This window comes from Cibotium barometz, chromosome 38 (assembly GCF_041138505.1).
Source record: "Cibotium barometz isolate CiBa-2024 chromosome 38, ASM4113850v1, whole genome shotgun sequence".
Classification (NCBI taxonomy): Eukaryota; Viridiplantae; Streptophyta; class Polypodiopsida; order Cyatheales; family Cibotiaceae; genus Cibotium; species Cibotium barometz.
The window spans coordinates 20,395,798-20,422,047 of record NC_141083.1 but is presented as its reverse complement, the minus strand read 5'-3'; the positions used below and the strand labels follow the sequence as shown (position 1 = coordinate 20,422,047).

The window sequence follows — 26,250 nt, the reverse complement described above, 5'->3', positions numbered from 1 at the left end:
CAGTGCCTATCGACCATATGTACCTATCGCTACTCATGCTCATGTAGCTCCTATGCCTCTTAGTATGCCAATGGTGTATGCTCCACGACCGCCTTATCACACCCCTTATCCAAGAGGAGCTAGGCCTAGTCACATATCATATCCTACGTCAGCTGCATACATACCAAGACAAACGCCACCTCCTATCAACCAGGCTATCCCAGAAGCGACCCCACCAGCTATGCCTGCTCACCTAGGTGATCTCGTAGCGTTTGCTCAGACGATTGGACGATCTATTGCGGAAAACATGCAGGGCATGCCTGAGAGGGAACCTAGAAGCAAGGCAGTACAAGTTGCCAAGCTCACTCAGAACTTCAGTGGTAACGAAGATGTTAGGAAGAACATTGAAGTATTTGAACACGTGTGTGATTCCTTGGAAGAGCACAATGAGCTGCATAAGTGTAAAGCCTTAGGCTTAACCTTGAGTGGGAAGACCGGAGATTGGTATCGAACCTTAAGGGTTGAAGAGCGTACTCACTACCCCACTCTCAAGAGATTGTTCTTGAAAGAATACATACGTGAAGGTGTGCTTTGGGGAGTAGCATCTCAACTCCAAAAAGCTGAACGCGAGGAAGGGGAGTCAGTGAGAGACTTTATTAGTTAGTTAAAGTATCTAAATTCCCTTTGCACTCCCGACGATGAGCGTTTCAATAACAACCAACTGCTCGATAGATTCATCCGAGGATTGCGCCACGAGGACATATACAATGGCCTAGTCATTAGAGGTCTTACAACGTGGGAAGCAGTCACTGCCAATGCAATCCAGTTAGAAGACAACTTGATGATTGCAGGTAAAAAGGTGTCTTCGGAGACAAAATCCGTTAGTTCGCAGGTATCTGGGCATGAGCGAATGACGGTAAAACCTATTGCCAAGGAGCCTAAGATATCCGAAATGTCTGTGAGACCGACCTTACTAAGGCGGCTCTCCAAAGAATACTTTAGGGGTAATTGAGCTTCTCAAAATAGCCATATGTACCCAAGGAGAGAGCAACAATGGTGTTCGGTTTGCTTAGGTAGTAGCATGAGTGAATGTCCCACATTTAGAGTCAAATTCAATGAGAATTGCAATGCATGTGTGGTAAGTATGGCCATCAATCTAAGGATTGCCTGGTACTTAAGTATATGTTGGCAAATCAGACACCACTAGTCTGGTCACATACCTCAAGTACCCGCGCTGATGCCTACACCACCTATCGAGCAACCGTCACAGCACATAGTTCCAAGGAACCCGAATGTAGTCCAGTCTATGCCGTTACCACCGCCAATTCTAGGACCACAACCTCCACATCCAAGGATTACCCCAATAAACCACATGGGTTGTGAGTCACATAGTGCGTGTGGGGATTATGAAGAAGAGGAGATAGACCCCACTGTTTCATATGGGATTGATACGTTTGAAATGACTCCCCAGTACTACATGGAGGATCATTTTGGGCAAGTCAAGCCTGTATATCAAGCAGCTGCTCTCGCCACAAGAGGGCAAAACCTTAATACTTTGGCAAGGAGACCACCTCTTCAACGATGCTACGATTGTGGTGGACCGCATCGTGTAGCGGAGTGCCCTAATAGGCTACAGAAGATCGCTACTCAAATGCAACCAAATCAAGGGAGCACATCAGGAATGCCGGTACTTACATGTAATCATTGTGGCATAGATCATTTGATTGCTCAATGTCCACATAATCCAAGTGCACCCAAGATTATGCCATTGAATTTGCTTGAGGTCACCAACAAGGCACGAGGAACCACACCTGTTGTACCCGCGAATGTAGTTACACGGTCAATGCTTCAAAATCAAAACTACATTCTCAAAGAGAGAGACACTGCATCAATTGCTCGAGCAAAGAAGAAGAAAACGCGGCGAAAGAGATCGCTTAATGCCACGAGCTCCAAGCATAGTTCAAAGACTAGCATAGGGACAGGAGACGACCCCGTGTATATGAATGATCCTGAAGATGATTCCGATTCAATAGAAACCATGGGGACCAAAGCCACTACCTTAAGGGAGGAACCCACTCGGGAGCTCAACGAAGGAGAATCAAGCGAATACATAAATCAGGGAAAACAGAAAGAAACTTCCTCGGTCCCACAACCAAGTCAGCTAATGCCCTCTCGGCTACCCAAACTGACTGAGACAACCCGAGACAAGCCACGTGGGCCAAAGACCCTCAAGAAAAAGATTGGAACTTACCCAAACCCAGTTGAGGAGATTGAACAAGTGCAACACTTAAGGGGTTTGGTGGAAGAAACACAAAGAGAACTGGAGTCACCAGACCCTAGAAGAATCAAAATTCCAGACACAGTGTTTCCTACACAAGTTCAGCCTCACAGGAGCCATAAACCGTTAGCTATACCTAGTATCATTCGGGAAGAAAGTGAGGATAGGACATCAGGGAGTGGGCAACCACCCTTCTTGCTGGAAAGAATGTTTAGTGAGGGAATGCCTGACCCCATCGAAGAGGAAGTGATTCCATCTTCACCAGTCCCTAGTCAAGGGGCGATATCTCGAAAAGTACTGTTGAATGTGTCCAAGCTAATGGATTTCATGTCCTCTGAAATCAGAACCACGATCATATCCAAGTTATACGGAGATCCTGAGTTATTCTTAGCTCTCCGGGCATTTCTCAATGGAGAACTGAAGGCGGAGTTACCACAATTTGCAAATATGGATAGACCCGACACGCTTCAAGATAAAGGGGAACATTGGGATCTACAACCCAACCTAGATGAAGACTCGGTCGTTGAAATACCTGTTAACAAGTTGGGACAGTACTTTGAAGGTGATGACGAATCTAATGTAACCCTCCCCATTACTACCAAGGGATTAACTCTAAAGGGAATCCTTGATGGTGGTGCTGGAGTAAGCATTGTGACTAAAAACTGTTGGGAATCTATGGGAAGACCTCACCTCGAAGTCACAAACATAGTAGTTAAGATGGCAAACGGAACCATAGCTAAACCTATTGGAATGTTAAGGGACCTTAAGATCAAGGCTTTGGGATACAAGGTAAGACATACCTTCATTGTAATGGATTTCTCTAAGCATCCTATATCATATCAAATTATCTTAGGACGTCCTTTCATGAGGGAAGCACAAATGGTACATGACTGGTCGAAAAACCATGTCTACCTACAATTCCAGGACTCTATCATTCGAGTTGATCTTGAGAATGGCCGCGCGCATCCTTTAGGAAGCAAGGTTATCATCGATAATCGATCGGATACCACTATTCACTCCGCCCCATTAAGGTATTGCTATACATGCAAAAAAGAGACTGATGATGGGAAAGATTCTCCTTATATGGATGTCCTACCGGGTATAACTAAATCGGATAACGTAGATTGGGTACACCTAGCGGCAACCATAGACACATGGGGAAATAGAGGCACAAGTTGGGTAACGCCTGAGGGGCAAGATATGCCACCGTTAGTGCCAGTAAACATGATTGGTGTTATGCACTTGACTCCTGATGGCAAGAAAGAGGCAAACTCCCCTAACACTGAAAGTAGCGAAGACTCTGACCTATGCAATTCTGAGTCTAAATCTCAAGAAGAAACTGACTCTGAGCCTAATGGGGGGGATAAATCAAATATTCACCCAAGTATGGAAGCAAGGTGCTCAAGGCCTAGGACAGTGACCCCCTGCAGTTCATCCGAGAGTGAGGGGGACACAAGTGAAGATCGACCAAGTGAGTCCGAATCTGATAGAAACAAAAATAAAAAACTTGGTAAGAAGAAAACGAGACATAAGCGCCAACGCTATCGAGCTAATGTATGAATTGCAATAAACAAAGAGAGATCCACTGCAGAATGGCTTAGTTATGTAGGAGCTATTGACGCTCATCGAAAGTTAGCGGATAATTGGGGACAATATCTCCAAAGTATCATGTGGTGTATTCCGCAACCTCATGACGTCTCCCAATTAGAAATCGAAGAGAAACCAAAACTAAGTCGTACTGCCAGAAGGTGGCAAAAACAAGAGTTAGCTCAGCAACAAAAGGAGGCAAAATTAAAAGAAAAAAGCCGAGCACAACAAGAACTAGTAGACTTACACCCCGCACCCGAGCATTTCAAATCATTTACCATAGGGGAACGTAAAGTGGTCTACACAAAAGCCCAACAAATGCCTACCAATGGGAGTAGCGGTGTCTACGATGGCCCGGCGGTAGTTAAGGAGATAGAACTAGCAGATCCAGGTGAGGAATCTAACCATGTTTTTATTGCTCAAGACCTCACCCAGACGGAGGAAGCTACACTCAAGAAGCTTCTTAAGGAATTCAAAGACATATTTGTTTGGACATACCACCCTCCTCTGTGGTGCAACACACGATTCCAATGATTAGCACTGCTAAACCAGTCCAGCAACGTCCCTACCCAATGAATCCTAAGTACGCAAAGATTGTACAAGAGGAAATTGAAAAGCTTGTAAAATGTGGATTCATATACCCTATTGAGCACTCATAATGGGTTTCTCCGATAGTCATTGTACCAAAGAAAAATGGGAAACTCAGAGTGTGCATTGATCTCAAAAAGGTTAATGCAGCCACCAGAAGGGATCATTATCCCTTGCCGTATTCTGAACATGTGCTTGAAAGAGTTGCAGGCAAGGAGGCATATAGCTTTTTAGATGGGTACTCTGGTTACAATCAAATCACAATTGCAGTAGAGGACCAAGCTAAAACAGCATTTATCACGGAGTTTGGAGTGTTTGCCTTTCGCCTCATGCCTTTGGCTTGACCAATGCACCTGCAACATTCCAACTATTGATAAACACGGCCTTTAAGGAATATCTAAGGGACTTTTGTGAAGCTTTCTTAGACGATCTTTGTGTTCATTCCTCTTGGGACGAGCACTTGATGTGTTTACGAAAAATATTTGAAAGGTGTAGATTATATCGCATCTCATTGAATCCTTTCAAATGCCAATTCTGGGTTAAACACGGAGTCATTCTAGGACATATAGTGTCCAAAAATGGGATTTCCACTGACGAGAGTAAAATCAAGGTCATTCTGGTGGAATTGCCCCCACCCACCAACTATAAGGGAGTCCAACGCTTTATGGGCCATGTTGGTTATTATCGAAGGTTTATTCTATTCTTCGCCGAGATAGCTCGACCATTGTATAAGCTTCTCATCAAGTTTATTTGGACCGAAGATTGTGACCGTGCGTATGACTATTAAAGAAGGCCTGGGCGAGTGCTCCAATCTTGCGAATGCCTAACTGGGATTTAATCTTCCATGTGCATATTGATGCATCAAACTTTGCTATTGGGTGTGTGTTAACTCAACCCGGAGAACACAAACTAGACTACCCCATTAGCTTTGCCAGTCGCCAGTTGAACAATGCTGAGATGAACTACCCCATTAGCTTTGCCAGTCGCCAGTTGAACGATACTGAGATGAACTACACCACTACTACGAAGCGAGAAGGGTTGGCAATGATATATGCAGTAAGGAAATTTCGTTATTACCTCCTTGCCACCAAGTTTGTTTTCTATGTGGATCATCAAGCATTGTTGTATCTGGTAAACAAACCATGCTCCATAGGAAGAATCACACGATGGTTATTGATTCTTCTTGAGTTTGATTTCACTGTTGTTGTGAGACCTGGCAAAAAACATGTCATGGGCTGATCATTTGTCTCGCATACCTAATGGTGAAGCTCCTACGGGAGTTGATGACGACTTACCTGACACTTCCTTGTTCATGGTGGAGACAATGCCTAAATGGAGTGAGAAGATTGTTAACTTTTTGGTTAATGGCTTTCCACCCAAGGAGCTTCATAAAGATCTAGCGCGAAAGCTGATCAAGGAATGCGAACCCTATTGCCTGATAGCCGGGACTCTTTATAAAAGAGGAAAGGATGATGTTCTTAGGCATTGTGCCCGAGAGGATGAGTATCTATACATTTTGCAAGAGGCACATATGGGCGTAGAGCCGGTGGGCACTTCTCAGGAGACTTAATTGCACGAAAGATCTTACAATTAGGGTATTGGTGGCCCACTATGTTCCAAGATGCATCACTTTTTGTAAAGGGTTGTGATGAATGCCAACACTACAAGAAACCCTAGCGGAAAGATCAGATGCCCCTACACCCAATTAAAGTAAACCAACCATTTGAAGGGTGGGGTTTAGACTTTGTAGGTCCAATTAGCCCAGCGGCCCGCAACACACAATCTCGCTATATTATTGTGGCCACTGACTATATGACCAAATGGGCTAAAGCGAAAGCGACACATAAGGCAGATGCGAGGACAACAGCCAAGTTCCTCTTTGAAAATATAATCACATGCTTTGGTTGTCCTTTTGAACTTGTGAGCGACAACCCAATCATATGCATTTTATAAATGAAGTGATTAAGGAGCTCACAACAAATTTCATGATATCCCATCATAAATCTACTCCTTATTATCCGCAAGAGCGAATGGCCAAGCCGAGAGTACCAACAAGACTTTAATCTCTGTTTTGACAAAAACACTTGAAGCTCATCGTACGGATTGGGATCTAAAGCTTACGACAGCTTTATGGGCCTATTGTACTGCGTACAAAGTGGCGATTAACTGCACACCATTCAAGATGGTATACGGCCAAGAAGCAATCATGCCGTGGGAATTCGTCATTCCTAGTCTTCGTGTTGCTACTCAAGAGGGTTGGGATGGTAATCCCTTAGTAGAGCATCTGTATATCCTTGAGCAGCTAAATGAAGAAAGACAATTGGCTGTGTACAATGCCCTTGTGGAGAAGGATAGAAGAAAAAAATGGTTTGATCGCCACCTGAAAGATAAGGACATCAAGGTTGGGGATAAAGTCCTGATGTATGGAGTGCATAACGAAAAGAAGAAGCTCAAATATACTGGTAAGGGACCGTATAGAGTATGTGAAATTACCCTGCAAGGTACCATCCGAGTGGAGACTCTCGACAGAGTTGAAACTATTGGATTCCTTAATGGGAGTAAATTCAAAAGATACTATGACCCCCTGAGCCAAGAGGAGTTACATGCAATCCATCAAAAGAAGGCAGCTAAAGAACAAGCTGAGCTTAAGAAGATACAAGCAAGAATTGAAGCCAAGGAATGTCAACAGCATGCTAGGCGCCAAATGAGAAGCCAACTTGGGAATTACACAAGCATTTTTCGAGGAGGCAGAGGAGGATTCACTGGAATCTAACCCGCCTCTAAGATACCCAATTGAGTTACAGAGTCCTTTTACGGGGAGGTGCTGTATAATGCATTATTGGATACAGGAACTCAACACAATTTACTATCATATGGCGTGTGGTGTCAACTGGGAAAACCACCTTTATCCAAGAGTGCTATCCAAGTTAAAGGAATCAACAAGAAGAAAACCCCTGTCTCAGGAATTCTGCACACTCCGGTTGCCTATGACAAGGGGACCATAATTCAAAGCTTTTTGGTTATGCCTACTGGTACCATGGAAGGGACTGTAAACTTAGGGTGCAAATAGATGTTGGCCACTAAGTGCAATATCGATTGGGCAACCAGACAAGTCACAACGCAAGAACCACCACTCAGTATGACCGCTCAAAATTCCGCACCCAAGTCATCAACTCTGGACAAAATGCTAGATAACGAAAAATCACAAAGTCAAGTGGCAATGCCAAGAGTGGAAACAAGCAGTGTGGTCTCCAAGGCTCCGCTTACTATGCCAAAGAGTACATACAAATGGGTCCCAAAAGCTTCGTTAATAGCTACTTCCCCTGTTCAATCTCGTTCAGACAAGAAGCCTCGTAGAAGGAAAGCAGCAGCTACCCGCCCGAGAAAAGGCAATGTAACATCACGATGGATTTCGAAAAAATTATTAGTAGCCCAAGGGTACTACGAAGGGAATGACTAGATTTGGGTCCCTAAACATAAGCTGAATCCCTCTACATCACCTGTAAAACCTTGCAAACCAAATGTTGCCACCCCAACGACAATTCAAGACCGTGGGTAAGGAAAAGGTAACAGAGTGCTCCGCACCACTTCTTCCAGAGCTAGTTTGGATTCCCAAACAATATCGATCAATACCACCTAGCTCAGGAAGGGGGAAGCCACATGAAGCTTCTAGCTCCTCATGCCAGGCACACGTTGATATAGAAGTTTCTTCACGCTCTACACCTACTCTTTTCCCTGAAAAAATGAACTTTTAAATTCTTGTAGCCCTTTTTCGAACGTGCTATAAAAAGAATCTGGAAGCAAGTTCTATGAGAGAGTTGTAGGATTTTTAGTGTACTACAACTTTGCTCCCCTAACCATGTCAAAATATTTGTTCTTAGTAGCTCAAATAATAAATTGAAAGTGGTCCATAAGCGTGATTGCTATTTATAGCACATTTTTAACCTCAATTTCTAGGTCGACTTTTGTGAGATGGTTGATCAAAGGCGAAGATAATGGAAATTGGTTTAGTCCACTCAATGAAAAATTTAAAGAGCCCAGAATGATCTTAAAGATGGCACTAGAACAAGTTCCACTAGACCTCACGATTTGGGCTCGCAACAAATAGGCTACTTTGGGAGATTAACTTCATACTTGCAAAACATGCGTTCTACCGATTGAACTACGCCCGCGTCCTCGTTCGCACGGCCCTTCCAAGCCGCTCTATCTCTATATGATTGCAAACAAGCTATTTATTATACTCTTCTTTTTTAACTTTTTTTTTAAACACTATGATTATTTATTATACTCTTCTTTTTTAACTTTTTTTTTAAACACTATGATTTTTCATGTGTGATTATGCAAGCTGCGATCACACTTCGATTTTTTTTTGGCATGATTATTTTATGCAATATCGGTCTTCATTTTCAAGCGTGATTATCTAGTCACTCACGATCCTAATTTTCTAGTGTGATTATGCAGCCACCATGATTGTGATTTTCTAACGTCGTTATGTAGACATGGCCATTATTTTTTTTTGGGCAAGAATCTGGCTATTTCCTCGCTATACTAGATGGATCCTTCACACTCTCTTTGCATCCATTTGGTCTAGTGAAATTAATTATACATAAAGATAAGCTCTTCGCGCTGGTCTCATTAGTTGACAAAAAGCAAGTTGGCATCTAGGACACCTGCTTTTTGTAACAAACTACTAAATTTAGCTTGTCTGCCTTGTCTAGTTTTCTCAGTATCTTACGCTGAGACTATCACATAACTCCTGGCTTGAAATTTTGAACCTTAATGAGATATTTTTACCCCTTTCCATAGGACTTTTTCGTCTGGTTTAAGGGAACACATGATTTAACCGTTCTTTGCTCAGTGCATGGTAATACTCTAACCTAGTGTCAACTTACATCTTGGATTGGAGTCCATGTGTATTTGATAGCCCTAGACTAGGGCACAAATGTAAGAGGCTGGTTTTCCATGCCTGGCTCTAGAACTCTCCCCATTTACTCTTTTTTAATTCTGACTGTTGGGTTGGCTTACATTCAGCGGTCCTAGCATCCTGTCAAGTTTGGCCTTAAACAAACTAATCTAGCGATTTACTATTTTGGAGACTCCACTTGTTGAGTTTTTCCTCCTGGCTAAAAGTAATAAATTTGTGTGACTTTTCTTCAATCCTCGGAATCCTCTTCATCTATAAAATAACAACAATAAATTGGTGAAATAAATATTTAATAAGCATATAAACCATCATCACACATGTTTGCCAAGCGTAAGTAACCCGCAAATCACCCCTATATATGAACCAACTGAAAACATTGGAAACCCCAAGCATACGTCAATATCCACCAAACATATTAATATTTATAATGGTATCACCCATGATATTAAGATAATTTGGCATGACGTAAAGATAATCCAAGCGTCCTCGAATTATCTAAGAGGGTAGAATAATATTTTTAAGAGGGCTTAAAATATATTCCCATAACAGTGTGAAGACGTATGGCCTTGTATAAGTGTGTTTGTAAACACGTATGGCCATGTATATAAGTCATTTTCTCTCATAATGCAAGATACTCTCACATTGTGTAATTGATTCTTGTTCATGCTAATACTCTCTCTTATCTTCTTCTCTAATGCATTCTAGTGAGTGTGTGTAAGTGTTGTGAAATGAGAGGAGGGATGAGAACCCGTAGTCCAATGCAATGATGTGACAATACTTGCAGGCAAAAGATGGTGACAAAAATGCTACCCAAGGAGGTGTGGAGCTTGGAGACCTTGCGGGTTACAAGCCCAGCCCCATTGGAAAGATCTCCACACAATGATTATAGCTTGCTAAGGTGGGTTGATGCAACCCTTAGTCACTCACTAAACAGAAAACGTCGAGTTGTAGAATTCAAAAACAAAAAAAAAATGTTAAGTTGCCAATTCAGAAAAAATGTCGTGTTACAGGGAGCGCTGGAGCTTCACCAAATCTAAGAGTTTTATAATTTAAAAAAAGAAAAAAAAATCAAAGGTTTCTTCAAAGGGTTATACCTTACAAAGGGTTATACCTTACAAAGGTAAGAGATAATACTAAAAAAATGAGATATTTTGGAGAAATGATGAATTTTTGTAAGGAGAGGGGAACCTTTGAGGTAGGCACCTCCTTCACATGTGTGGAAGGGTTTTTAATTCAAACAAATTGTGATATTTTTATCTCTCCTCTCTCCTAGATCAAACTGGATCACAAGGGGACCCAAACTGGTCCAAATCTTGTCCAAATTCAATCAAACTCAAGCTGAAAAATTCTAGAACCTAGCTGGACTCAGTTAGTGGCCTCCCTCACCTATAAATAGACCCTCATTCTTTTGTATCCTCATCTGTGAGCTATACCATGCCAGTATTACATTTAAATAATCATATTTTCTATTATCCCTTAAATTTTCTCTACTTTTAGGGAGCTTGGAGCTTCTCTCTCTCTTCAACAACTCTTGGAGGTCTCTTCTCCACTTGCTAAACCAATTGATTGGTTGGGGGCTTCACTTCTAGAAAAAGAAGCAAGCTAATCCTTGAGGTAAGAATGAATTTTATGGTTTTTTGTTAATTTTCTCAAATGACTTCTCTTCTCAACTCCTCTTGAGCTTGAGAAGTTTTCTAAATGGTTGTTCTAAATTCAAATCAAACTTTCCCTAAGAATCTCAATGTGTAATCAAGAAAAAGTTAATCTTTATGCTTATTTAGAATGCTTTCTTATATCTCTCTCTCCAAAAAGAATAGTCATTTCTATGACTAATTCTTTAGCAAAAGAATGCTTCTCTTTGATAATTCTTATTCCAAAACCAAACTCTAAAGAATAGTCATTTCTATGACTAATTCTTTAGCAAAAGAATGCTTCTCTTTGATAATTCTTATTCCAAAACCAAACTCTAGGCTTGTTAAGGTAGAGAATAAAAAAGAATAGTCATTTCTATGACTAATTCTTTAGCAAAAGAATGCTTCTCTTTGATAATTCTTATTCCAAAACCAAACTCTAGGCTTGTTAAGGTAGAGAATAAGAAAATGGTATTTTCATGATTTTGTGTTAACAAAACAATGGATAATTCTTTTAGATTAATTATAAGTAGATAAAAACTACTTTGATTGATTCTTATCTTGAAAATCTCATCCTCAAAACATGAAAATTTTTGGCATGAAAAACCAGACTTTTTCATGGCCTATGACTCTTAAATATTCATGCATGAGTATCTCAAGTTTTTCACATTGAAAAAAATTCAAATTGTGATTGGGAAGGTGATCAAATGATAGGGACTAACTATCAAAGTTCTCTAGAGGTGATTTTGAACCTAAAAACTGAAGAATTTTTTGTGTGAAAAACTAATGTTTTTCATGGCCGACTCTCTCCTAGATATTCATGCATGCATATCTCGAGTTTTACACATTAAAAAACTAAAAAATTATGGTTGAGAAGGTGATTAAACAATAGGGAGGACTAACTGTTAAAGTCTTCTAGAAGTGATTTTGAACCTAAAAAATAAAAAAAATGGCATGAAAAGCCAGAGTTTTTCACAATCGTGATTATCTGCTAGGTAATCATATGTAAGTATCTTGAGTTTTTCAGGTTGCAAATTTTTTATTTTTTGAGGTTGGTAAGGTAATAACATGTTTTGGATTGATTGTTAAACTTCATTGGTAGCGATTTTGAACCCAAAATTTTTAAAAAATGGAGTGAAAAACGAGTCTTTTTACGATTATGATTATCTTGAGTTTTTTACATTTTTTAAAAATATTTTTTGAGGTTAATGAGGTGTCTACATAATCTAGACTGATCATCTAAGTTTATTGTTAGTGAAATTAACCTTAAAATTTTATAAAAATCTGGTATTTTCGGTTGTGACTCTCTCTGAGATATTCACTCATAAAAAACCAAGGGTAGGTAAAAAGTAGCCATGTTCGTAAGCCTGCATCTCCCAAACTGTGAGGTCGGTAAACGTGTCCTAGTGCTCATCTTGAAGTTCCTTCCAAGCGCTTAAAATCTTGAAGTTCCTTATGAGCGCTTAAAATCTTTCCTTGGGCAACAGACCAAGCCAATTTCCATCGTTTTAGCCTCTGACCAATAATCACAAAAATTAACCCAAAAATCGAGACAAAAAAACGTGCTAAAACAGACAAGAACAAGTTTGTGGACCACCTTCAAACTAAATTCTAAGAGACCAAATAAAAAATTTTAACACGATCAAGGGAACAAAGTTGTATTCCAGAAATACTACAACTCTCACATAGATCTTGTTTTCAAATTTTTTCTAGAACACAATCGAAAAAGAATTGCAAACTGACATTTTTTGAAAAAACATGCATGATTTGATAGTGATGGAAAATAGGTTTTGAGACCTTCTCTACCATATGGAAAGCTACTGGCATACACACTTTTTAGAAAAAATATTTCGTAGGGATTGTTCACATGTCCTAACATCTAAGAGAAAAGCCATGCAAATGGACTAACGAACCCCCTCGGTTGAGATATAGGGGCATAGACCAAGCATACAAAGGTTGTTCTGGGCTACAAGGTTGTTTTGGGCTACAAGGAAACCAAAAACAAAAAAACAAAACAAAATACAAAAAATGGTGGATATAATGGCTAAACTAGGGGTGTTAATAAACGTGCCAATATCAAAATTCAAAACAGACCTTAAGGCCCATGCCTTAAGTACAACACTCAATCACATCTACCATGCATTGGACCAATCTTATACCTTAATTATGCCACAGGTTTCAAAACCTTGATGATGCCAATTCCTATGGTTGATTGGTTTTATACCAACTACTACACAACAACAACTGGTCTGACTACTACACAGTAACTAGTCTTATACCAACTACTACACCACAACTAGTCTACCTTTTTTAGAAATGCTTAGAGATGGTATCCCATAAACCTTGATGCCCAAACTCTATTAATATTGAACAATCCAAGAAGGTGAGTTGCACAAGGATTGCATGTTACCTTCACAAAAGAAGGACTTGCACATGAGACCCAAAGGAGTTACCTTAAATCATGGCCCTAGTAATCACATATGTCATACATTGGACCAATCATTGCCTTAGTAATTTCTAGGCTCATGGCGGGTAAATATGATGGATCTACTAATCACATCTACCATACATTAGACCAATCTTATGCCTTTAATTTTTCCACCAAGTTTCAACCCCTTAATGATGTTGATTCCCACGGTGATTAGTCCTATGCTAACTACAACAATTAGCCCAACTTTGTTACAAATACTCAAAGAGTGCCCCATTAACCTTGCAAACCCTAGATGCCCAAACTCTAGCAATATTGAACAATCTAAGAAGGGGGTTTGGACAAGGATTGCATGTTGCAAAAGGATTATATGTTTCCTTCACAAGAAGGATTACACATGACCTAAAGGAGGAGTTTTAGAATCATGGTCCTAGTAATTTCCAAGGTCATGGGAAAATATGATGGATCTACTAATCTTGTTCAATTCATGCAATGATCCCCAAATAGTAATGCAACGGCTCCAAATCTAACATCTCAAATGATGAATGCAAATCAGCCCCTTAAAGGCTGAAATCTGATCTATATCGGGTCCCGTGAGCAGCATGTCATCAACGTATAGAACGATGACCAAAAATGTGTCCTCCCCGTGAGCAGCATGTCATCAACGTATAGAACGATGACCAAAAATGTGTCCTTACTCCTCTTCACATAGAGGTTACTCTCTGTTGGACTGTTGCAAAAATCATTTGCAACCAAGTATGTATGAATCTTCTCATACCATGCTCTAGGATCCTACTTAAGGCCATAAAGAGCCTTTTTCAACCTGCATACTTTAGACTCTTCTCCTTTCACAACAAAACCAGGAGGCTACGATACATACACCTCCTCATGTAAATCACCATTCCAGAATGCAGTCTTAATGTCCAACTGATGTACATTCCACCCATGATGTGCTGCCAAAGCAATGAGACACCTAATGGTAGTCATACGAGATGTGGGTGCAAAGGATTCATCATAATCAATGCCCTTTTGCTGGGCATATCCCTTTGTAACAAGTATGGCCTTGTAGCAATCAATGCTACCATCTGCTTTACATTTTAACTTGTAAACCCACTTAGTACTTATGGCCTTCTTGCCATGAGGTAGATCTATCAAATACCAGGTGTCATTCTTGAGTATAGAGTTATACGCATCCTGCATAGCATGCATCCAATGATCATTATCCTGTGCTTCCTCAAAGGAAATAGGTTCCTCCTCATTACATAAAGTAGAAATGAGAACATGATCCACATGATAATAATATGCATGATGAGAACTTGCACGAGTTCTACTAGGTAAAGGAGCTACCAACTTGCTATCCCTCAATGTCTACACAAGCCATTTTGGCATACGCCTAGATTCTTCTATGGCTGCTCTCTCCTCATCCACTACATCCTCAATAATTGCCTCATCAAAAGGCTGATTTTGCACCTGCAAAAGGCTGAATTTCGGCACTTGGTTGAGCATTCAATTGCTCTACATATGGCTACCCTCCATTAAACAAAGGTAGGAGCGAATCAAACATGTCATGTGAGCATACGTTCTACTGTTTTTTACATGAAAGCATGGGCTGAACTGAGTTTTCAACAAAAACATCTCTATTTACCAAAATCTGCTTTGAGGCCGGATGGTAGAGTCTATATCCCTTGCTTTCTGAACTGTATGCCACAAATATACATTTAACTGGCTTATCATCAAGCTTACCGCATTATTGCTCAGACATAAGAGCGTAAGCAAGACAATCAAAAACATGCAAATGAGCCACAGAAGGCTTCCTACCATGCCAAGCTTCATAAGGAGTTTTAGACTGCAAGGCCTTGGTAGGGCATTTGTTCAACAAATAGTTTATAGTTGCCTCTAACCAAAAACCATGAGGTAAATCTTGGGCTTTCACTATACATCGTGCCATCTCCATGAGAGATGTTCTTCCTCTCAACCACACCATTTTATTGAGGTATGTATGTCACTGCACATTGATGTCTTATGCCTTTTCTAGCCATATATGCATGAAATTCCTTGGACAAATACTCCCCTCCTCGATCTGAACAAAAGGGTGCCAACTTTACATTCACATGCATTTTTAGCCATGGATACGAAGTGCCTAAAGCACATAAAAACCTCTGACTTCTACAATAAAAGTGACGAAGTAGAGATATCCCCCAATAGATGGTGTCCTCATCGGGCCACATACATCACTATGTATAAGCTGTAAGTTCTTAACAGCTCTCACAGATTCATCCTTTGGAAATGATGCGCGATGCATTTTATCAAGAATACACCCCTCACATACATGTCTAGAAGGGGTCTCAAGAGTTGGCAACTCAGACACCGTATCATGCCTTTGAAGACATCACAAATTACCATAATTCAAATGGTCAAATCGTGCATGCCATAATTTTGCATCACTCATAGCACAAGTCGTATAGAGACTGAGCAAGCATTATGCTGCAACTTCTCAAATACATCCATCTTGTATAGGCCATGAAACAAGGTACCTAAGGCAATGATAGAATAACCATCATTTCTATCCTGAACTGTACATCTGTCATCCATAAATTTCACTTTCAAGCCTGATAAGGCTAAGGCTGAAACTGATTAGCAAGTTCTTAATGTCTAGCACATATGAAACTTTAGAAAGAGTAAATGCGCCCCCATTTGCAGCAGTGAGCACAACTCTACCAACTCCTTTGACAGGATATGAGGAACCATTTGCACATGTGACCGTTCCTGCACTTGGAACAGATTCCAAAGATGAGAATAATTTTTTTTATGAAGTAATGTGCTTACTAGCACCACTATCAAAGTACCAACAAGCATCTGATTTTGCCACTGACATGCATACATCATGAACAGAAGGGTCATAATTGCAATGTATTGTCCATGCCCAATCATCTTGAGCAAAACTTACAGATTCCTTCTTCTCTGCCACTACTTGGTGCAGATGCATCAGCCACCACAGCCATGCCCGATTCTTTCTTTTTCTCCTTCTCTAGCCTTTTCTTGCCTCATTTATGTAGTGCCCTGGTTTCCTGCAATAGTGACACTTGTCCTTCTTTTTAGGCTTATCTCCTTTTCTTTCTCTGCATCCTTACTTGAGGATTTTGACTTTTGCTTATAGCCACCATGCGAAGAAGCTTTATCTTTACTTTTCTGATTGGCAACAAAAGCTTGGTCACCAACTCGCATAACACATCTGTTTTGCCTAGACTGCTCTTCTTGCAAGAGTACTGAAACTAGCTCATCAAATGTAAGGACATTTGGATTTCCCTTCATCATGAGTCTAAGGGTAGAGGCAAAACTCTGATAAGAATTCGATAATGCATTGAGAACTGAAGCCACACCAATGTACTATCAAGATATATCTCATACATACTAGCAAGCTGCTCCTTAAAATCTTTGATCTTAGTCAAGAAGTTGTCCATTGAGTCTTCCTCATTCATGTGCTCAGAATCCAACTGTTTGCGCAGATATGCAACACGTGCTTCATTGCACACCTGGTATAATGCAGCAAGTGCATCCCATGCCTGTTTTGAAGTCTAACATGATCGAATATGATGAATAATGCTTCGCTTCACACAGGAAGTGCAAGCAATGCATGTGCTTGTGTATCTCTTCCATCCCATCTCGTTTGAGCAGCAGTGGGAGGTACTGGTGGTGCATATGAAGGAGCCATATGTGTATCAGATTCTACTTTAGATATGCTTGCAGTACCTAGTTGCACTGGTAGTTGTGAAACAGGACGAGTTTCACTATCATTAACCACATTCCAAAGGCCTTGAGCAACCAATACATGCCTCATCATATAGGACTACAATGGGTAGTTAGTCCCATCAAGTTTTTCCTCAGTAGACAACATGTTGAATACATCACTATGACTTTCTACCAAATGCAAAATCTTTCAACACACTGCAAGTACTCAATATTCACTGAATGCAACCCTGGATGGTTGCCAACTGATTGAATCACCTACAAAGTGTATGAAAAATAACACAGAGTAGAGAATAGAGTGTTACTAACGAAAGTATGATGGTCCATGTTGTTGAAGACACTGTAGATGCTGCTGCACACCAAATCTTTGGCGCTTACACAGTCCAAACACCCAAAATCGAGTAGAACCAATCCGAAATGATGCCTCTCCAAAACATCTGTTAAAATCATGCGATGTTCAAAACACGCCCGAAACGCACCCAAAACGTGTCGCGAACCTCGAAAACGTTGTATGCTTTATATACATCACACTACAGTATATACCTTCTTCTCCTAAGAGGGTATCTCAATCGAAGACCAAAAAAAAAAAACAGGGTCTTGAAGAGGGAGGCAGACTACTAGATCAAGTGTCAAAGAAGTTAGCTCTGATACTACCAATTGTTGGAATTAGGGTTAGGATTGCAACAATGCACACACACAAGATAGAGAAGCTTGAGAGTACACAAAGTCACTAGATTAGAATGAACAAATATGTGCTAGTAGATACAAAAGATAAGTACACATCCCAAATTGAGTAGATAAGAGGGTGTACATACGCACGGGGAAAAAAACTACCTAGTGAGGGAAAAAGTACCGAGACGGTCCTAAGTGTGTTCACACACATGACTACATATAATGCTACAACTATTGGAATCAATGGAGATTGAGCAAGCTTCACCTATGGTGGTTCAAAGCAAGTATACTTCATGTTGATGAAAAAGACGATTAATAAATTGATTAGAGTTTAATCAAAACAAAGCTAAGGCTCAAGTATAATAGTTGTGACATCATATTGATGATCTACACAAATGCCTAAATCAGCTCCTACATTCTCTCCCTTGATGCTCTCTCTTTTGTAGATCTATGTTGGTTTATTATCAAAATGGCCAAAACTAAGAGAAGGCAACAACCAAGCGATTTGAGGGCTACACTTAATCATTTATGATTAGAGGACTGAGGAGGAATTGCATAGGCACTGATGCCAATTGTTGGAATCAATGGAGATTGAGTAAGATTTAGCTATGGTGGTTCAAATTAAATACACTTCATGTTGATGAAAATGACATGATTAACAAATTGATTAGAGTTTAATCACAACAAAGTTGAGGCATAAGTGATGATAATCACACCATTTCATTAGTGGAATGTGATGCCTCTTTTTATAGGCTCAAGTATAATAGATGTGACATCATTGATGATGTGAGTAGATGCCTAGATCAACTCCTACATTCTCTCCCTTTAATGCTCTCCCTGATTCTAGCCCCCAAGTCAACATAGTGGGCTACATTAAATGCAAGAAGATGCTCCAGACCTCGTGGGAATTTCACCTCACCAATCATGAAAGTGAAACCATAAGTAGACAAAGTTGGGAAATAACCTTTTAGACCTTTTGTGCCTTTGCCCTAATGCTTCATAGGCATAAATATTAAAGGTGTGCTCCAATAGATATATTGCAAGTCGGTATTCAACTAAGAATGAGATTGATAAATCTAGAGAGTCTATGATGACATCTCATCTCAAATTTGCACGAGGAGACACAATCTCATCTTATGATTATGTAACCTCCATTATTTTACCCCTCCAATCTAATCGTGACTTGTATTGCAGTCTAAAATCTTACATCAAAGGGTATTCTACTAATGCACGTGAATCTCCAAGGTCTTCACATGCTTCTAAACAAGTCCCAATAAAAACAATAAGGGGATATATTTTTTTAATGAATAAAGGTTTGTTCTTATCCTTTAGTATCATTGTTCACATTAAGCATCACATTGGGTACTCTCAACAATGTAGGAAACTATGTTTTAGACCAACTCTTTGGGAATACATCAGAGAATGAGGATTCCATGCATCCATCTCAAAGTAAATGGAAAACTAAAACATCCATGAACAAGATTTTTTTAGCGTAAATATCTCAAGATATTCATGCGGTGAAAGCCCAATCTTGTTTTCCATGTTTTAAAAAAATGTAAAAGAAAAAAATAGAGAAAAGTATGAGAGATTAACCCCAACCATCCATGCTTCACTCACATCTAGGTCACACTAAAGAGAATTTCATAATCTATGTGGCTATAATACTTCAATGTAAAAACTATAGTGCCATCAATAGCCAAGCACATTAAATGGTAAGGTCATTGGCTTACCATTCTTTTTTCAATTGGCTAACTTCATCATGTGCATAGAAGTAACAACCAAGGAGCTATATTTGCATCACTTCAATGTATCAAATGATCTAGTATGCACCCTTTAGTATTCAATTTTAGGATCTGGGCAAGGATTATTACAAAATGTCTGACAGTTCCAATAGAGTTGTTGGCCTTTAGGTAGTAATTCACAATGGGTACACGATAACATATGGTACTTGGAAAGATATGGAGTTGCAGACATAACAAATATACAACTGTACTTGCAAACATAAGAGTAGCATGTTTGGAGTAGCATATGTAAAAAATACACACCTACACTTGCAAACATAGGACAATAGTAATTTCCATCCTTTGGGCATAGTCCAACTATATTCTCAGATTCTAAAGTACTTAATAATACATGACATCTAGAGTGATGTCTATACATATTTGGTAAAGTAGCATGTAGTGGACGCAAAAGATATACCAAAACTCCAAGAACTTCATAGGAATCTCCTAGAGAGTAGCTCAGAATAGAATATAGAGGGTGCAAAAGATATACCAAAACTCCAAGAACTTTATAGTGAAGAACTCATGTGAAGCATGTTAACTTATCCATGTCCAGATAATTCCTTGTGTCTAGAAAAACACCAAGCAACTGTGCTATCATGTCAACCAAGAGATGTAGGAAATATCTAGAGAAATCCTTATGTGCTAGACAAGGTTGTAAGCTTGACTATGACTTTCTAGAACTAGAGTCATGGATGAAAGATAATACTCAAACAGAAACAAATCTATCAAAACCACCTCTACAGGGACATACTAAGTCCCAACCAAGTATAGTCTCTTCCTTGTGTAATTATCAACACCTAACACCATTAATTTGAGAAAATTTTGATATTTTGAATGACATGCCAAACACGTCATATCTTAAAGTCTTTAAAGAGAGAAACACTTAACTTAGATATCAATGATTATATGAAGCTTTGATGCAAGTCTCCACTTTTGATCCAACTAGCCTTTGATCCAAACGAGGAGCAAGCAGTTAAACCTACAAAAGAAGTTGCTCAAAAGAAGCTTAACTAGCCTACCAACCAATAGGAAGTGTGAAAGAGTATATGGAACAAAGCATGGACCAAAGATTTGTCGCTACCTTTGTCTAAGCAAACCCAATTACATAATCCCCACATGGCTTATTTATTGGATGTGCACATAGTGACCTCCATGATAGAATATTCCTTTTAAAAAATGCAAGAATGAGCATCCTAAATCTAGCAAAGGAGGATACAATAAGCCTAAGGGTTACCATGACAAGCTACCTGAGAATTCGCACGGAATACAACCAGAATGGCGAAAAGCCTACTTAAACAAGGAATAATTTACCTTGACTTAAAAGAAATCCACTCTGTGTTTTCAACTTTCCAACATACCATCCTTCCACTTTTATTTAAGGGGAAAACATCATTCTTGGAAGCAAAATCCAAATGCAACATTTGTGGCCATTGCATCTTATCAAGCATCACATTGAGGGCATGCCACATGGAGACACAAAGCGGTAAGATGAGAATCTATTGTTTGATCTTAACACATAACCAAATGATGTTGAACAAACATCCTTCTATTCCCACAAACTCAAATTATTTCCAAGTCATATGCTTTTTGTGATTTTGAAACTATGGCTAACACTACGTTTTGGCCCCCTTACAAAAATCTTAGAAGAACACAATATTCGAGCTCAAACATCTACACTAGAGAGTAAAGTTCTTGCATTAATATCCTACGCTCTAGTCGTCATGCCTAGCATAAGAGTCAAAAGTCTAAGTCACCATCAATATGGTGTTGACATGGTCTTTTTCTCGTACAACACATGCACAATATACCAAAAGCACCATAAAAAGCTTTTGCAACAAAATCACCAATTGGTTTTCCACATTGGCATAGTCTTGTTTTTACATATGCAAGTAGAGAGTCATCAGTCTTGGTATAATAATCTAAAGTCTCTTGAGATTTTCTATGCCAATTGGTTTTCCAACCATTAGCATAGTCTTGTTTTTACATTAGCGAATCACCAATCTAGATATTAATATAAGAGCCTAAAGTCACTTGAGATTCATGGTCAAAGGCATAGTCTTGCTTTTGAGACTTGCAATTGAGACTTGCAATGGAATATTCTTTTTTAAAAATATTCAACAAATCAAAAGAAAAGGTAAAACAAAAAGAGCTTCTATACACACCGTGCACAATCCTTCTAGAATAGAAACTCGGACATCAAAAATTATCCAAGTATGTTTCAAAATGGGGGGGGTGATTTAGTGGAGACAACCTTGGCCCAAGGTATGACCCATCACCTCGATTACCCTACCATATGCTTTTCTTACACCACATGTTTCTTTTCTATTAAGCACATACGTGTTAGCACCTTACTGGTGCATGCATGCAAATACTCTTTTCTTGTTTGTACCCATGCACATTCATAGCACTTGATATCCAACTCTCACAATTACCACCACATATGGATGCATTCCCAAATTAGAGCACTACATCAAAACTGGCGGACTACATCTTCAAGTCTCCAACTTCTTTTACATCAATATATGATCCAATCTCTCAACCATGCTCTTCATTGCATAGGTTTGAGAATGGACCTACACCGGACAGTAGGAGATGTTTACCCCATTTTAGCAATTAACTAAGAGGACGACTTTGGTGGACCCTATCAAAATTCATTATTATTGCCAAAGTTATGGACAAAGCACCCAAGTTGCCCGAAGTACAAATTTTGGGTGCTCTCCAATAATGTTTGGCCAAGGTGGACTTCTCTAATGAGAATGAACACATAAGTGCAATTTATACTAAGCCTCGCCCCTAAGTCTAACACTACAAAAGTTGTACAAAATGTAACTTCTTTAATGAGAAGACACTTCCCTTGTATGAGATTAAGTAGTAGCTTCTCTACTCTATCTTATCTTTTGAGTGTGTGAGGTGAGAGAGAGAGAGAGAGAGAGAGAGAGAGAGCTTCCAAATTATTTTCTACATGTTTTTCTATGGTTATGTTGCGTGTTGCTTTTGAAACCCGTCATATGATCAACCCCCTAACAATATCACGCTGGATGCTTTCTCACTTGGCTATAGCTTTTCAAATGCAACACAACAAAAAAACCATTCCAAATTCTCTCATTTTTCAAACTTATTTGAAAAGACATCACTCTACTACTCGCACTTGAAAAAATACAATTATGCCTAAAAAATCATATACTTCTATTTTCCGTCATGAAAGAACCTGATTCAACATGAAAACAATTGCTTTATTGTTGTGGAGAACCTCTCTCTCTCTCTCTCTCTCTCTCTCTCTCTCTCTCTCTTTTCAAGATTCTATATCATTGAAATTTCGAGCTATGGTGTTTCCTAAACAAGGTGAATGCAGATATCCATTATGTAACAGATCACCCTTAATTAACTCGGACATTTGGCATCTCCGACCCCCCCCCCCCCCCACCAAACTTAGAGTTGCTTTTAAGATGCCTGATGGTGAGGTTTACCAAATTGTACCTTTAGATCCTTCTCTACAAACCCAAGTCTGAACATCCTAATCCTTTCCTATGTCAAGAGACCAATCAGAGATTAAAAATTGCAATAGAATGACTTAATCGAAAACCCCTATTCATACACTACTTGTGTAGCTGGCTGCTTCTGGTAGCATGTAGAGAGAGCATACATAAAACATGTAGTTGAATAGCCACTTTGCAACATGTTGTGCATCAAGTAATGTAGCTAGCTCATACAAAATCACACCACCATCAGAGCTGATTTGCTGCGGCATGGTCCTTGAACCAGCCTCATAAACACAATACTAGCATGCTAAGGTTAAAGAGCAAACAGGTCTAGGGCACCTGAAATCATAGTCACAGGAAACAGCCCTTTCAGCCCCTAGAAACGCTTTTCTCCGTTTTAGGATCCCATCAGTTTCCATGGCCATTTCTAGTTTCCCAAGTGATGTTGTCACAGGAAACGGCCGTTTCCACCCCTAAAAATTCGTTTCCCCGTTTCCACTCCTCAAACATTTCCATTCCTGTTTCTCGCTTCTAGTGACTATGCTTGAGATGTTTGTTACATTAAGAGCTCCCATTCCATCTAAAAGGTTGAGGCACTTCTTGCCAAATCCGTAATCTCTCATGTTTTATCATACAGCTAGATTATTGATCATCAAGATACAAAAGATAATCATGCCCCTTGCTTGTCATCTCTCTCTCTCTCTCTCTCTCTCTCTCTCTCTCTCTCTCTCTCACACACACACAAAAACATCAGGCAAATCAAACTATACATGTACCAAAGACCCCCTATAGCATCAACCCAGAAGCATAGGATGGCAGTCTTTAGCATTACAAAGAGAATGCAAGTCTGCCCAAATGGCAGTCAGTTTTTTTACAAAGAACATGGAAATTCATTTACCACCTTCCTGAGATAATGCTTAAGCAGTCAATGCATAGAACAAGTGGTCACGAAAGTTTTTTGAAGAACATTCACAAAACACTACTAGGAGAGTTCAGGCACACACTGGCAATCTACCCCACATTCCTACAACCAACAGGTCATTATTTCTCAGTCCTCTCCCACAATACCACCTAGGCTACTACCATACACCCACTTCCAATCTAAAAATCAGCCAACCAATAACCCCCCAACTTAATGTACACCACCCTCTTTCATTCTAAACTCAGCAAACACAACCTACAAAACCAATAAAGCCTACTCAAAGGTACACACCTTCCTGTAGCCCAAGATGGCCATAGAAAAGCTTAAAAACAAATAACCCCGAGCAATGACCAACGCCTTCAACCATATAATCACTTGAGCATTCACAATAAGTACTAGGGCCCACAGCCACATTTTGACATGAACATTCAAAAAAAGTCTTGCAACAGAGATGAGACCCTGAGCTCAAAGCCATGGCTTCCATATCACATTTCCAGCAAGAAACGGGAGATGTATCCTTCAGCCAAGACACCATGACTTTCTGCCATGTTTCTGCCTGGACATTCACAATAAGCAAACAGTGCAGGTGAAACTGTGACCGCAAATTGGGGAAGCTTTTAACTGGATACATTCAAAAAATATAGTATTACGTCACAAGTCACACTGTCAATGCCATTTCCAGCATGGCCGTAACATAAGATAGTAGGGGACCATGAGCCCTACTTCCTGTTAGAACACATTCAGTATGATTGTAGGCAGTAGACAAAACAGATGCATTATGGGCATGGGCATGGGCATGGTGCTTTAAATGAGGCCATCCATGGGCATGGTAGATTCAGAACGGCCATATGAGCATGGTGCATTTAGTAGGGCCATATGGGTATGATGCATCTCAATACGGCCGTCCACATGATGCATTTGATACATGATGCACTCATATGGCCATCGCCACGACATCATGATACATTATAGACAGTCATGGTCATGATACATTCAATAGATGATGCAACTCGATACACCCATAGGGTAAGGAGCATTTCAGTAAGACCATAAGGATACATGATGCACTCAATTGGACCATGGGCCTAATGCCATGACACATATAAGATGGACATGCGCACAATGATGCATTTGATACACGATGCACTCGACACAACTACAGACGAGACAAGACGCATACCATACGGCCGAGAGCATGATACATTTCAGAACAGCAATGGGCATGAAGCGACATATCAAAAAAGAGGGAGGAGGGGAAGAGACCTTACCTCCTGCTACTTTTGCTGGAGGGAGAAAGCCTCAGAAGGGTGCCATCGACCGAGGCCAGCAGCGGATTTGAAGTAGGTTTGGCCAGGGCGGGCATCATCGGTGTAGATCTCAGTGATGGAGACCCAGAGGAGGAGCTCTTTAGCCTTGACGCCGTTGAGCTTCTTGAGGCGCTGCTTCTCAACGATGCCGGAAACCACCTTGGCGTAGGAGCACTTGGTTTTGATGGCCTTGAAGAGGTGGTCGCAGCTGCTCTTCTTCTGCCTAACCCAGAAGTAGCCCGTCTCCTCTACAAATCCCACCTCCTCGATCTCCTCCAAGGGCAAGAGCCCATCAGGCAGGCCATTGCTCTCCAAAAGAGACACTGCCTTCGCAAAGCAGGCCTCGTGCCCCTTCAGCACCTCTGCCCCGGCCCTCTGTTCATCCGCCACCACTTGCGTAGCCATAGCTCTCGGCTTCACACGCAACACAGGGATGACAAAATTGTCGATTATTGTAACCTAGAGCAACACACAGTATAACAAGTGGGCTAGAAGTGAACCTTAATTTAAGAGTTGCCTCGTGACAGCCTCTCTCACCTTGTGAAGGGTAGTTTTAACTTCTCTCACCTACCCTCATAAGTCACCCCTCAGACTAAGGGTGGCTTCACACAAACCCCACCCCAGCCCTTTCCCACTAATTGTGTCCTTTCCCACCACTAATTGTGTCCATGTCAAATTATCAAGTCTTACTTTTCACCAAACAATCTTTGCCTTTGATGCCCATACAGAAGTATTTAATTGTGCCATCCAAAAAGGTTCCTTCACTCACACTTCCAGGTAGGACATGCAAGCAAAGGACTAGCAACATCGCCCATCCATGAGAAAATTGTGGCCCGGGAGCATCCATATATTTGTAGGTAGCCTACAATTTGGCATCTCCTTGCCCATCCCCCATGGATGAGTACTCGAATGAGCCAAAGTGTT

The 26,250-nt window shown here is 40.3% G+C and overlaps 1 protein-coding gene across 2 annotated transcripts; it reads right to left on the bottom strand.

Annotated features, from left to right (window-relative positions):
- Window positions 1–24,366: 24,366 nt before the first annotated feature.
- Window positions 24,367–25,872, bottom strand: LOC147616442 (uncharacterized). Of its 2 annotated transcripts, none has more exons than XM_086777520.1 (2): window positions 25,288–25,872; window positions 24,367–24,640 (listed from the first exon to the last, which is right to left on the bottom strand). In XM_086777520.1, exon 1 carries the CDS (start codon window positions 25,729–25,731, stop codon window positions 25,294–25,296), a length of 438 nt encoding a protein of 145 aa, XP_086633646.1. In that variant the 5' UTR covers window positions 25,732–25,872; the 3' UTR covers window positions 24,367–24,640; window positions 25,288–25,293. The 2 variants fall into 2 exon arrangements, with proteins under 2 accessions (XP_086633646.1, XP_086633645.1); XM_086777519.1 differs by having other exon boundaries at window positions 24,367–24,575; window positions 25,288–25,870.
- Window positions 25,873–26,250: the final 378 nt, after the last annotated feature.